The following is a 15,081-nucleotide window of genomic DNA, read 5'->3' as shown; positions in this document are numbered from 1 at the left end:
AGATGTAGTATTAGTGAGTACCATTGTCACCCTAGGTCAGGAGGTATGTCACTGGCTTGACCACCAGGTGAAAATAATGTAAAAGAGCCTATTGTAGCCTCAAAAGAGATCTACAAAGAACAAGGATCTCCATGGCAGATATAATTCTAAGAAACATTTTAGATTTTGAAATATTAAATATGTACTTACAGTATATTAAGGAGTGAAAGCTTACGCCAGATTTTATTGATTAAGTTTAAGTTAATTTATAGATGTGGATCTGGCTAGATGGGTGCAAAACACTAAAAATTCAGTTCTATGCCAAGCAATATTTGTAAAAACTTTATTTGTAATAACTTTATTTATTTTAACAAAAAATAGAAATCTATGCGTGCAGTTTAAAAGAAAATCAGTCTATTAATCTCTGTACAGTTAGGTGTTACGAAAGTCTTATACACACAAGTTTCAAAAAGTATAAATAAATGGTGGTACCTACAGCAAGCAGAATAGAACTTTCCTTTTCCTAGAGAAAAAAACTGAGGGAAGCACCTGATTTTTTTTTTTTTTTTTTGCATTAGCAGCACCATGTTATCTTTGTAAGTCATTGATTATTTTGGAAGGATGCTTTAGTGTAGAATACTCATCAATAACTGATGGCCATATACATCAATGTGAAAGAAAGAATGTCATAATATACAGAAAAATTAACCACTAAAATCTGAATTTGTTGCATCAAAGGCACTATTCCATTGGGAATAGTGTTTTAAGCAGTTACCTTAAGCAGTAAAAGCAAGAACTTTTACTTTAAATTAGTGTAGACCAGCCTTTCTCACCCTTATTACCCTAGAGCTGGAATGTCAAACTGGCGGTCCTCCAGCTGTTGTGAAACTAGACGTCTCATCATGATTCTGCCTTTGGGAGTCATGCTTGTAACTGTCAATCTTGCAATGCCTCATAGGACTTGTAGTTTGGCAACAGCTGGAGGGCCACCAGTTTGACACCTGTGCCCTAGAGGAACCCCTATAACAATGTTCAGTTCTCTGGGAAACACCTACTAAAACCAATTCATTGGGGGTCATTAGGAAAAATGTACCTTACATTGGTGGTAAATAGAAAGAATGTAACCCTTACAGTGGTGGTCAGAATGCCACTCTTACAGATATCCAAAAAGATCATTGGGGTCATGCTGCTGGCTTTTCAAATGGCATTGGATCTGGAACTATGCAGGCACCATCAGACAGGAGGACAATCAATTACAGGTCAGGTATCTCTGGAGGAACCCTGGTTGAGAATGGCTGGTGTAGAGGAAGCAGTAAAGTGAAATGTTTGGTTATTGTTGGCTGTTGCCCTTTACATATCCCTTTAAAGGTAAATTTTACCCCAACTTTATATTCAGTTTTCTATGGATGCTGACAGCTTGAACCACACACTAGTTTCGTATATCTTCATTGACAAAACTTCCCAACAAGAGTGTCCAATTTTTCCTTACAAAGCCATAAAGTGTTCCACAAAATTAATTTTCTTAGAAAATAGAGAAATTACCACTAAAATTAAATAATGTAGTGTCCACGCAAAATCACAGTCCTCTCCGTAGTGCTGCCAGATGTTGATAGGGAAGGGGGGTCAGTGGTGACGGACATGGTAACCTCTCTCCCTTCAATAAAATTTCAGTGGTTTTTTTTTTCAGGTTATGTTAAAGATGAAAATTGTCCATAGATGCCCGCCATGACACCATCATGCTAATGGTTCATCATTTCCTGGCCTTCAGCTCACGCGCCATCTGACAGAGGGTGCACTGTCCGCAGAATGTGACGCACACCCAGTCATTACAGATAGTTCCCTGAAAGACAGAGACATCACGGACTATTATGAAAACATAGACCTATGAAGAATTATTTTAAAAATTAGCATGGTTCCAAAAGGAAAGAAGATATAAAGTGGAACTATGGGCAAAATAATAAAAAAAAATACATACATGATGCAGTTTGTCAATAGCACTATAATATTTGTTTCCACCCACCCAACATTTTTAGTATTACATATTCCTGCTAGTAGATCTGTTATTTTATCACTTTCTTTAACAGGCCAAGCTGTCCGGCATAAGTGGTAGTTAGTGTTACAGAAGTCAGGGGCTAAATAATCAGAGCAGCTGTCGACCAGCAGGAACATTGACTGCAGCAGATCATATGTACAAAAATACAGTTACACTTTAAGAATTAATTTTTTTTTTAATCCTGACTATAATGGCACCACCTGCCTGGTGTTTGCATGTTCTCCCTGTGCCTGCGTGGGTTTCCTCCGGGTACTCCGGTTTCCTCCCACACAAAGACATGCTGATAGGTTAATTGGCTCCTGTCTAAATTGTCCCTAGTATATGTATGTATGAATGTGAGTTAGGGACCTTAGATTGTACGCCCCTTGAGGATCAGGGACTGATATGAATGTATAATATATATGTAAAAGCGCTTTGTAAATTGACGGCAATATATAAGTACCTGAAATAAATAAATCATAAAAATATACACAAAACCACTATAAAATTCAGTATATCAAAAAACAAAAAACAAATTTTAAAGCAGAACTGAGCTCTCTCAAACAACATTAATAATTTTTTAAATGTATGCTGCTAGTATTAGTAAATAGATTGGAAGGTATATTATGTTTCCTTGCTTTAAACTTTTTTTTTACATTTCTTCAGTTGCTTCTTGGTTTCTGGCCTAGACCAAAATGATGTCATAAACCCCAGGAGTCTTTTATTTTTATCTGGAGGAGGGCTTTCTCAGTTAATCTCCCCCCCCCCTCTCCTTCCTGCATGCCTGAGTTAAGGGCAGATAGATTCCAGGAAGTAAATGCTACACAAATCATTTGCCCTTACTAAAGATGGCTGCAGCTAGAAATGCTAGTGGGATATTTTTCAATGTGATTTCTCAACAAAATAAAGCATAGATACATTGATGGAGTGAGTGAGTTTGCTTTGAATAGTAAAAGTGAATTAAATAGCATTATCAGTTTGTGGTTCTCAGATAAAGTTTAGTTCAACTTTATTAGCAAAAACAGAAGAAATGACTGTGTGCGTTATGCTTTAGTCTGATCCGTACCGGGATGTGGTATCGTTCTCTTATGCCAGTGCGCATGGCCAGCGTGGTACCAAACACAAGTGGCAAGCAGCAGCACTCCCCATAGTCTGTAGCTACTCTGCATGCCAAAATGCAAGGGACAAATGTTCCGCAAAGGCCTGCAAGAGAGAAGAACTTTAGGTTAATGAAAGAAAGGTAAAAAGAGCTCTAGAAAGTGGGTTGAAGCATGCTGGGTATCATTTCAGTTGGAGGAGTGGTGCCACAATGCTGAATTAGCGAGCCTGTAGGTAACAGCACTGGAGATCAGGTGAGTATTGCACTATGGGGATACTTGTTTGTTTTTGGGAGCTGCTGAGGAATCCACTTTTTGTCTTTAAAGCAGAGATCCAGCAGTTTTTGTGTTTATTAAAAGTCAGCAGCTACAAAAACTGTAGCTGCTGACTTTTAATAAACACACACTTACCTGTCCTGGAGTCCAGCGATGTACTCACCTGTGCCGTCCCTTCTACCCTTCTTTCCTCCACGGTGCCGGCATCTCAACTGTGGGCACCAGGCTGTGACAGCTTGTGGCTTCACGGTGCCCACTGCGCATGCACGAGTTCTAATTAGTCCGGCAGTCTCCTTGGACCTATGAAAGTTCCCAGGAGATTACAGGGAGGGAGGAGGGAGTCAAACTTCCAGCTCACTTCGCCGCGGTGAACTGAGTTGGAAGTGGGAGCGGGTACCTGTCAAAACTAGGAACCCGCTCCCCCCCCCCAAAGGTGCCAACTATGGCAGTGGAGGGGGGGAATAAGCGGAGCTTCCACATTTTAGTGGAACTCCGCTTTAACGTCCAAATTGGAATTTAATTTTAAACACAGGGAAACTGTAATGCATCACACCACAATGCCATTCAAAATGAATGCCAGCGCACCAGTGTGGGGCAAGTGTGGGGCAAGGGGGCAAGTGAAAACTACCAGCACTCTGAGCTACACTTGCTGCAATCAAGAGATAGATGTTATACAACCAGGGGCGGACTGACCATTTGGAAACTCCGGCACTGCCCGAGGGCCCGTGGTCAGTAGGGGGCCCCATGAGGTGCCCCTGGTACCTTTTTTATAGGCTTTTTTGAGTTTGGGCAAGGACACAGGGGCCCCATGATCCCCTATTGCCCGGGGGCCCCATGAGTTGTCAGTCCGCCCCTGTGTATAACCACGACTAGATAGTGTATAAGGGAGTTACTGTATAATAGATTGAACAGTGTTGAGCTAAACTGTAAGCTATCAACATGTGCACATAAAATGACACCCTTGTAAGTGAAAGAACAGCAGTAAAAAAAAGACAACAATATGTATAGTATATGAGCCCAAAGGTATAGACTAAAGTTAATGAGCACTGTAAAAGAGGAAAGGAAGGAGTAAATAAAGGCTCCAAGCCACCAACAATATAGCAAAATACTATGTGGACCGCGCATAAATTAAGTGCATTAAATTTGACAATACATGAGTAATATTGCTCTACATATGCAAAGTGAATAATTGTAACATTCAGTCCCGATACGGAAAAATAAAGTGCCCAAGTGTTGAATACTAATTGGTGAACTTCGTGCAAAAAATGACAGGTGCTCCTCTGTGCTCAATCAGTGCCCCACATGGATGTGCACTCACGGTTAGCCGTGGACCACCTATCTCTAGGTTGGTCTTAAGCACCTGGTTTGGGACTAGCCCAATACGTGATGGTAAGAATGGCACCAATATTCATTCCTGGGAAACATGCGATCTGGCTGATAGTAACCAAAAGAATGATGACCAGCATGGATATACCGTATTTTTCACTCCATAAGACGCACCTGACCATAAGACGCACTTAGCTTTTAGAGGGGAAAAACAAGAAAAAAAAAATATTCTGAACCAATGGACTGCAGACACAGTACAGGGGATGACCAGAGACTGCGGACATAGTACAGGAGATGACCAGAGACTGCAGACATAGTACAGGAGATGACCAGAGACTGCGGACATAGTACAGGAGATGACCAGAGACTGCAGACAGTGCAGGGAATGACCAGAGACTGCAGACAGTGCAGGGAATGACCAGAGACTGCAGACAGTGCAGGGAATGACCAGAGACTGCTGACCTTTGGGGAGGGAGGGGGAGCGGGTACCTGAATTTGACAGGTACCCGCTCCCACTTCCGCGGAGTTGTCCTTCCTTCCTTCTTCCCGGGCCGGCTTCTGTGACAGCCAGGTGACCTGTCATGTGTCCCAGAAGACACCGGATCATTCACAAAGCGCAGCACATGCGCAGTGGGCACCCGGCTGTCACAGAAACCAGAGCGGGAAGACTGTGCAGCGCTGGAGCGAGGAACAGGTAAGGCCCTGCAGGAGAGAACAGCTGAGCGGCCGGCCCGGTATTCTGACATGGTGGCGGCAGAAATACCGGACCGGCCGCTTTATATTCGCTCCATAAGACGCACTGACATTTTCCCCCCTTTTTTGGGGGGAAAAAAGTGCGTCTTATGGAGCGAAAAATATGGTAAATGACAGTGTAGTTTCAAAAGAGCCTTTTAAACTTTTTCCTCTCCTCCCAGGCAGTAAACCAGGTTTCAGCATGTGAACAGAAACAAAAGCAAACATCCCATAGTGTAAAACCATAAAAAACGTTAATGATGGGGAGAAATTATAAGAATAAAACTCACAAGCAAAGTGCCCATAACCTGGCACTCAGTGTATTCAGCCTTGCTGCCCATGGTTAGGAACCAAGATGGTCGCCGCATCTCAGCGTGTGTTCCAAAGCGCAGAAATGACATCAGCAAAAGTTGCGTCTTCAAACCTTGACCCGTTTCAGTCAATAGATCATCATCAGGAAGTGCCCTAGGAACCAAGATGGTCGCTGCATCCCAGCATGCATTCCAAAGGGCAGAAATGACATCAGCGGAAGTTGCGTCTTCAAACCTCGACCAGTTTTGGTCAATAGATCATCATCAAGAAGTACCCTAGGAACCAAAATGGTCGCTGCGTCCCAGCATGCGTTCCAAAGGGCAGAAATGACATCAGTGGATGTTTTGTCTTCAAACCTCGACCAGTTTTGTTCAATAGATCATCATCGGGAAGTACCCTAGGAACCAAAATGGTCGCTGCGTCCCAGCATGCGTTCCAAAGGGCAGAAATTATGTCAGCGGAAGTTGCGTCTTCAAACCTCAACCGGTTTCGATCAATAGATCATCATCAGAAAGTGCCAGGAATTAATATTGGTGCCATTCTTACCATCACGTATTGGGCTAGTCCCAAACCAGGTGCTTAAGACCAACCTAGAGATAGGTGGTCCATGGCTAACAGTGAGTGCACATCCATGTGGGGCACTGATTGCGCACAGAGGAGCACCTGTCATTTTTTGCACGAAGTTCACCAATTAGTATTCAACACTCGGGCATTTTATGTTACCGTATTGAGACTGAATGTTACAAATATTCACTTTGCATATATGAAGCAATATTACTCATGTATTGTCATATTTAATGCACTTAATTTATGTGCGGTCCACATGGTATTTTGTTTGTTTTGTTATTGGTTCATAAATTAGGACTGCAACGTATACTTACCTAAGCGCAACAGAACTATATCTTATTTAATAGTATACAGGGGTGGACTGACCATTTGGAAACTCGGGCACTGCCCGCGGGCCCGGGGTCAGTAGGGGGCCCCATGAGATGCCCCTGGTACCTTTTTCATAGGCTTTTTTGAGTTTGGGCAAGGACACAGGGGCCCCATGATCCCCTATTGCCCAGGGGCCCCATGAGTTGTCAGTCCACCCCTGATAGTATAGCAAGTTTTATTCAGTATAAAGAGTTAAAATACAGTGGTAAAGCACTCACAGACGTCACTGGTAACATGCATATAACAAGCTCCATGTGGAGCTGCCAGTAAAGAGTCCAATCCTGACCAGAGCCGCTGGGATGACAAGAGAGCTGTAAAGCGGTGCAGGGATCCAGGCAAGATGGGGATCTGCCGCGGGAGACTCAAACTGTCAAAGGAGCTGTCACATGTCCAGGACGCTGTGGCCAATCAGCAACACATTTCAGAGGCCAAGCCACACTTCCTTCATCAACTTGATATCTACTCTAGCCTCCAGGGATTATATACTGGCTAATGGCTGCAATTAACCCTATAGTGCCCAAATATTAATATTATTATTATACAGTATTTATATAGCGCCAATGGGTATGCTCAGCGCTGTACAGTAGCAGGGGGGGCAGAACTTGAGACAATACAGTAACAATACAATACATGAGGGGTTCGAGGGCTCTGCTCTTTCGAATTTACAATCTAGGAGGGAGGGGAAGGTGGCACATGAGGAGATGGCTGTGGGGGATGGAGTGCCGGGAGGAGTGGAGGAGGTTAGTTGTTAGGTGAGGTCAGGTGTTAGGTGCAGGCATGGAATTATTAAGTTATTGCATTTTTCAACAATAATTCCATTCCTGCATTTCAGTGGTAAAAAGCATGTCAAAGCCAGTGAGCACCCAGATTGCCAGCCTACTGGAAAATGTTCATGCAACAGGCCCATTCATACCCATGTCTCAATTTGTAAACGGTAGAGAGAAATAGATACTCATTAATATGCCTTTTGTGTACATAGTAAAGCCACTTTAATACATACAGATGCCCATGTCTTCAAAGCAGTCCATAACATTGGTGCTCCATTGGCTGGTAGTGTAGCCCTGCATGGCTTGGGGCTGGTTGGTCACTGGTGAAGACATTGTAATCTGGAATAGAACACATATAGTAAGTATTTATTGAACCTCATACACCTTAATTCCGGACAGATCTATTAGACAAATCAATGTAAAATCTACAAGCTTTGGCTCTACATGGCACTTTAAGGCTCGCCCCTGTAGATGCCGATACTTTCCTATAGTGGAGGAAGTAGTCAGCAAAGGACCCCTGTGCATGGACAGGCCACATTCAATTAATGCTCAAATACAAACATATTTATGGGCCATTAAATTGAGTTCAGAAACAGTGAGCCGTTTTTGGGTCAATGTGGCAGAGGGAAGGAGTTTAGCACCTGGCAACCTGCCCACATCTAATATAAATCCCTCAAAATCCCAGAAGGCCCTTGTGTACTTGCATAGTAAAGACAAGTTGTTTGTCCACCTCTTTGTATCTATTCTATACCCAGACAAGTGAAGTTCTTGTACCTTTGAGAGAGTATGCAACTCCCTTTCAATCTACCATGTGACCTTGTTAGTGATTGGCCCTCAGGCCCTCCACACTGCCACTGCAAGGAATGCTCAGGCCTGTGTAAGCTCCTAGCAAGAAATATATAGAAGGGGAATCATAATCAGCTGGTAGGTCTGGCATTAAAATATGCATGGGTAAAGTACAAATTCAGTTTAAACAATTTGCCAATAACTACAAAAGACCCCAAGTTGACCTATTTTTTCATATCTTCTGGATAAAAATATTTTCTTCTGGGATCTGAAGGGGAGTCGATATCAAATTTAGCACTGGCCTGGCTATCTAGTACCCTTGGCATTTGAGAACAGGACCAGTGTGTCAAAGGGTGTGACTGTGTCCAGTTGGGAGTCAAGACAAAATATGAAGCTCTTCAGCTATTGCAGATGAGTTTGAAAGGAAACGTCTACCCTTGCTCCGGTACCGGTTCAATTCCCAACTGTGATTTTTTTTCAGTAGAGATATAGAGACTGAAGGGTGGACCCAACTTGTTACTACAGGCAAGAAGAACACTAAGGATAGCTTTTATACACAAGGTAATCATTTTGTGATGTAAACATATGCAGAAGCCAAGTTCCAAGATTAGAACATCTTAAGGAGTTAGGATAACAGAAGCTGGAGGTCCCCTGAGAAAGGCCACAACATCACATCAGCTATTTCCAAGTTCATCTAATGTTCCGAGAAGAGTCGCTATTATATCTGGTCTCATGAGATAAGTGGGAGTTACTGTCAGCACATTTAACAAAACATTCTTTCTGAAATCTACAGTTTCCCATTATTACTGACCTACGTCAACAACACTGACATCCTGAAAAATCCCTCACCATAAATAGTAATGTGGTGAACGATTTCAGGATTTTAAAAGTTCACCTGTCTTAAGTGCCATCTGCATGCTGCCAATGCTGGTCTTCTTCTGAAAATGCTAGCTGTCTAGTTTTAATACTTACTCACTAATCTGGAATTGGCATGCAGCAAAAAAGCATCAGAAAGGTCTGAAATGTTTATGTTCCAGACAGGGGCAGACTGACAGCTCATGGAGCCCCCGGGCAATAGGGGCTCATGGGGCCCCTGTGTCCTTGCCCAAACTCAAAAAAGCCTATGAAAAAGGTACCAGGGGCATCTCATGGGGCCCCCTACTGACCCCGGGCCCTCGGGCAGTGCCCACATTTCCAAATGGTCAGTCCGCCCCTGGTTCCAGATCACTGGTGCAAAGTATTGAAGCTCAAGCATTATGACAGCCAGATAGCTAACATTTTAGGAAGAAAAGTCTCCAGTGGTAGCCTACGTTTTTCTTTCTTGACAAATTTCCTTTAAAAAGACATACATTAAATAAAATTAGTGTTCATATAAAAATCAGTAGAACTTTAGCCATATTTTTTTTTTAGTTTTTTGAATGAGTTGGAAAGTATGGAAAGGATAGAACATCTGTTTGGTATAGCTTCCCCATTGAGGAGATTCACCCTTGCTATTTGGACTATTAGGACAGAATGAATAGACATCTAAAATTTTTAAGTGTCACCACTACCAGTCTTAGAGCTGCATCACCCAATGGTATTTCCTATTCAGCTGTAGAAGGTGGGATTTTTTCCCCTCACTTCTGATTATATCCTTGGACCAGAAGTAAACAGAAGTCTTCAACAATAAAATCTGGCAGGGAATCTAAAACTTTCAAATTATTCAAAGCAAAAATAATGGCTGGAGGTTGGCTTTTGGTTCTACTGTAATGTACATACACGAATATATGTATTTGCAAATTGCATATTAAGGTTCTGCTTCCTGCTTAGGGTAGAGTTCCATGGGAGATGTTCTGACTGCGTAGTCACACCATGAAATCACAGGCAGATAATTGCCTGTGTAAGTTCTCTTGTGGTCTCCAGTAATAAGATCTCTACTATGAGTCCCCAGGCCTGAACACCTACACAGTCATACCAGGACTATCACTTTCTGCTATTTAATTTGATATTATGAGTAAAAAGAAAACCAAAAAATGGTGGAACATTCCCAAGGGGGGTGTGAACTGTGGTGGTGGGGGGGGGGGGAGTCATGTTTCAGAAGGATGACTCAGACCACCATATTTTACCTATAAATGAAATATTTTAAGTAAACTTGCTCTGTCACCACAACCATCTGAGCAATCACTACACAGCAGATGTACATCTAACAAGCCCATGTCACAAAGAACATTTACCTTACGTTAAAATAAATGTTTTTTAATCACTTTCTCTCCAGAGGAATTACCCCCCTTCCTGACCCGGCCATTTTTTGTGATACGTCGCTGAGTTACTTTAACTGACAAGAGCGCGGTTATGCAGTGCTGTACATAAATCACATTTATTTCCTTTTTTTTCCTACAAATAGAGCTTTCTTTTGGTGGTATATTGATCACCTCTGCGTTTTCTATTTTTTGCGCTACAAACAAAAAAAGACCGACAATTTTGAAAAAAATATATATATTTGACTTTTTGCTATAAAACATATCCAATAAAAAAAATCTAAAAAAATCAAATTTCATCATAAATTTAGGCCAAAATGTATTCTGCTACATCTTTGCTAAAAAAAAATCCCAATACGTGTAAATCAATTGGTTTACGTGAACTTTACAGCGTCTACAAATGGCGGTATACAGTATATACTGTAATTTAAAAAAATGTATACTAGTAATGGCGGCAATCTTATAGTGGGACTGCAGGACTGCAGTTGGCATTCTGACACTGAGAGGGAACTGACTAACTGCCACTGACATCCCCAGTGACACTTATACAGTGATCAGTGCAAATAAAAAGCATTGCACTAATGACACTGGGCAGGAAGGGGTTAGCATCTGGGGTGATCAAAGGGTTAACTGTGTGCTGTGTGTGTTTTACTTTAGAGACATGCTGTGCAGAGAGATACAACACAGCATGTCCATGCTGACAGGAAAGGGACATGTGTTGTTTCCACACAGGTCTCTCCCCTGTCAGCTTTCCCCGACAATCGCCAGGTGCCAGACCTGGTGATTTACATCCAGGGGTGGATTGACAACTCATGGAGCCCCCAGGCAATAGGGGATCATGGGGCCCCTGTGTCCTTGCCCAAACTCAAAAAACTCAAAATAGCCTATGAAAAAGATACCAGGGCCATCTCATGGGGCCCCCTACTGACCCCGGGCCCTCGGGCAGTGCCCAAGTTCCCAAATGGTCAGTCCGCCCCTGGTCCTGACCACTGCAGACAGGGAACACCACACAAAAGCTGCAGTGTTTACATCCCTAGCTGCCAATGGCGGCATGAGTAGGGCGGCAAGCACACGCGCCCCCTACCTGGAAATGCAAATCATATATATATATGTGATTTTACGCAGCACTGCCACCCTGTAGCAGTAGTTCTGCTATAGGGTGTCGGGCAAGTGGTTAATACAGCAAGTTTGAATGTTAAATAACCTACAGCAACTTATCGAAATTCAAAAATTCGTCGTTCACTATCTTACGTGAATTGAACCAACTGGTGTTAATGAGTTACAGTACTTTAGCATTCCACATTGCCTTTTGTACTCTTTTACTGAATAACCCATACAGCTTTATAATAAACCAATAGCTCTCACTCAAGCGGAAAAGTGAGTCAAGTTACTGTATAGGGATATTAAAGCTACAAAAGCTTAACATATTAAAAAGAGCAAATACAAAACCCTGCATTGTACTTGTGTTTACTTAGAAACAATATATGAAGATCAAAGATGCAGACTGAAATTAGTTTTGGACAAGGTCTAAAAAAAAGTAACAATTATTATTACTTTGCAGAATAGATTTTAAGGTCATAATTTTCTTATTTTGCCATTGCACCCAACTGAATCACTTTTATTTAGCTTGGTGAGTTCAGACGATTTCAGGTTGTTTGCCATGGGTTATAACGCTTGGCACTTCCATATTTTTTGCTGCATCCCCTTAATGAATAGACAGTTAACAGTTAAGTGGATAGCACTGGTTCCCCAAACAGGTGTGATTGCCCTGTGTACCATGAAGTGGGTCAGGTGAGCTAGGAAAAGTCTAAACAAGCCCATTGGTGGTCTGAGTGGCAGAGGCTATGGATGGATCAGAGTCATCTGGTATATTGAACATCAAATTGCTTTATTTCACCAAAAAGACACATTTTGTAGCTTTAATTTTCCACTTATTCAGTTATGGGTGATACATTGCTGTGTCTCATTCCCTGGTGATCTAGGTTAGGGTAAGTCTTCCACTGCATTCACTCTGACCTGACCTAGACCACCAGGGAATGAGAAACACTGATGTATCACCCTTAACTGAACAAGTGGCAATATAAAGCTACGAAATGTGCATTTTTGGTGAAATAAAGGAATTTGATATTCCTTATACCAGATGGCTCTGACCAATCCTTAACCACAGAACAATGGGTGCCTCTGCTGATCGGACCACCAACAGGCTTTTTCAGACCTCTCCTAACTTTTCTAGTTCACCACCTACCTGGGAACCCCAAGGCACCAAGAATTACTTTTATAATCCTGCATGGGGACAGGGTATTCTCCACCAGCATTCACACAAGGTTTGGTGCTTTTACCTGATAGGGCTATCACAACCTCAACAGATGTAAGTCATTTTCTTGCATTAATCCTATTGTTAAGCCTCCTTGAGGTAAGCACTATATTTGAGTCTCTCACTACACTATAAAGGCATTCCTGTCTATCTCTTTTCTTTTTTTCCGAGTTGCCCCATGGCTCTTTAACCAGCCCCTTGTGGCTGAACCACTTAGACCTCCATTGACCACCACATTCCAAATTTCATGGAGTGGACCAGTCTTGGTGCATTTGCATTGAGAGGGCAGCTCATATGAAAAGAAATGGCTTGAAAGACTTTAGCCAGAAAAAAACAAAACAGTGCCACACTTGAGAAATCCAAACATTTTTTTTTTATTAATATGTGAAAAAGCCTGGTAACAGCAGAGGTCAGTCCTGTGCATGAGCGTGTGTGCTTGGCCAAAGTAAGCATGCACATTCACGCTACATTTATTCAACTGCACAGCACTTGGCTCCTAAAACCCCAAAAGAGGCTGATTAAAGGGGCTGGAGCGCTAAATTAAGTTCAAGTTGACTTTTGTACCAAATGGGCTCCAACCAGGGGCAGACTGACAACTCATGGGGCCCCCGGGCAATAGGGGATCATGGGGCCCCTGTGTCCTCACCCACACTCAAACCACACCCAAAAAAAGCCTATGAAAGGTACTAGGGGCATCTCATGGGAGCCCCTACTGACCCGAGTTCCCAAATGGTCAGTCCGCCCCTGGCTCCAACTTTACTAACGTAGATTCATATGATTGTTCATGTGATGCAACACCACTTATTTATACTGCAGTTTAAAAATGCATTTATTTAAATATATAAGAAAAGTAATAATAATATTATAAGAGGTGCTGTTCTTATCCCTCATTATTATAGTTCAGTGCCCATGCAGAATTGCAGAAAGCAGCCTCAGAAAGAAAGAAATGATGATAAAAGTCACCATAGCTGAAACTTACTTGTGCTGCAGCGATGTCCTGAATAAAGATGCTGAATGTCAAGTGTACTTTGAGTTAGGTATTTATACAGTACCACTGAGCCAAATCTGGGAGGATACAACAGGTAACGTGACCCCGAGTTTCCACCACCTCCCTTGTTACTATGTAACAGTTACTTTCCTCATCTCTGTATCACCTGAAAGGTGCTGCTCCCATCCCAACTGCTACCTCTCTGCCCCCGCCTGCCTACCCCAACTCCTGCTGTTTGTTGGGAATACATGTTGCTAGCAACAAAAGTAGACGTATGAAGCTTGACTTTCTGCTGTACAAGCTAAAAAGAAGCTTACAAACTCTTTAGTTTAGTATCTAGAAGTACACATGCTTCCACTCAATTTTTTTTCCCTCTTCTTCCAGTTTATTGCCTTTTTTATTCACCTTTGCCCTCCTTCCTCCTGTTTTTCTCATTCTTTTGCTAACTTTTGCTCTTTTAGTTTTTTTTTTTCGCTTCAATGCTTTTCTGTCTTTCATTTTTTTTTTCAATTCATGTCCTTTTGGACTATCTGAACTTTGTATCTGTCTTTCCTTTTTTTTCTCATTTGCATTTCTTTCCCATTTGTTTAATTATTTATGTATATACAGTATATTGTCAAAAGTATTAGGGGATGCCTGCCTTTACACACACATGAACTTTAATGGCATCCCAGTCTTAGTCCACAAGGTTCAATATTGAGTTGGCTCCATCCTTTACAGCTATAACAGCTTCAACTCTTCTGGGAAGGCCGTCCACAAGGTTTAGGAGGGTGTCTATGGGAAGGTTGGACCATTCTTCCAGAAGCATATTTGTGAGGTCAGGCTCTGATGTCGGATGAGAAGGCCAGGCTAGCAGTCTCCACTCTAATTCACCCCAAAGGTGTTCTATGGGGTTGAGGTCAGGACTCTGTGCAGGTCAGTCAAGTTCCTCCACCCCAAACTCGCTCATCCATGTCTTTATGGACCTTGCTTTGTGCACTGGTGCGCAGTCATGTTGGGACAGGAAGGGGCCATCCCCAAACTCTTCCCACAATGATGGGAGTATAAAACTGTCCAAAACGTCTTAGTATGCTGACGCCTTAAGAGTTCCCTTCACTGGAACTAGGGGGCCAAGCCCAACCCCTGAAAAACAATCCCACACCATAAACCCCCCTACACCAAACTTTACACTTGGTGCAATGCAGTCAGGCAAGTACCGTTCTCCTGGCAACCGCCAAACCCAGATATGTTCATTGAATTGCCAGACAGAGAAATGTGATTGGTTGCTCCAGAGAACACATCTCCACTGCTCTAGATTCC

General features: G+C 42.4%; 1 protein-coding gene across 1 annotated transcript; it reads right to left on the bottom strand.

Moving 5' to 3' along the window:
- Positions 1-306: 306 nt before the first annotated feature.
- Positions 307-13,791, bottom strand: LOC149454595 (cornifelin homolog). The gene is made up of 4 exons (XM_089687379.1): positions 13,774-13,791; positions 7,691-7,796; positions 3,078-3,214; positions 307-1,819 (listed from the first exon to the last, which is right to left on the bottom strand). Exons 2-4 carry the CDS (start codon positions 7,788-7,790, stop codon positions 1,730-1,732), a joined length of 327 nt encoding a protein of 108 aa, XP_089543505.1. The 5' UTR covers positions 7,791-7,796; positions 13,774-13,791; the 3' UTR covers positions 307-1,729.
- Positions 13,792-15,081: the final 1,290 nt, after the last annotated feature.

The sequence above is a fragment of the Staurois parvus genome, unplaced genomic scaffold, assembly GCF_062004578.1.
Source record: "Staurois parvus isolate SC_StPar_1 unplaced genomic scaffold, SC_StPar_1.0 ptg000423l, whole genome shotgun sequence".
Classification (NCBI taxonomy): domain Eukaryota; kingdom Metazoa; phylum Chordata; class Amphibia; order Anura; family Ranidae; genus Staurois; species Staurois parvus.
This window is presented reverse-complemented; position numbering and strand designations above follow the sequence as displayed.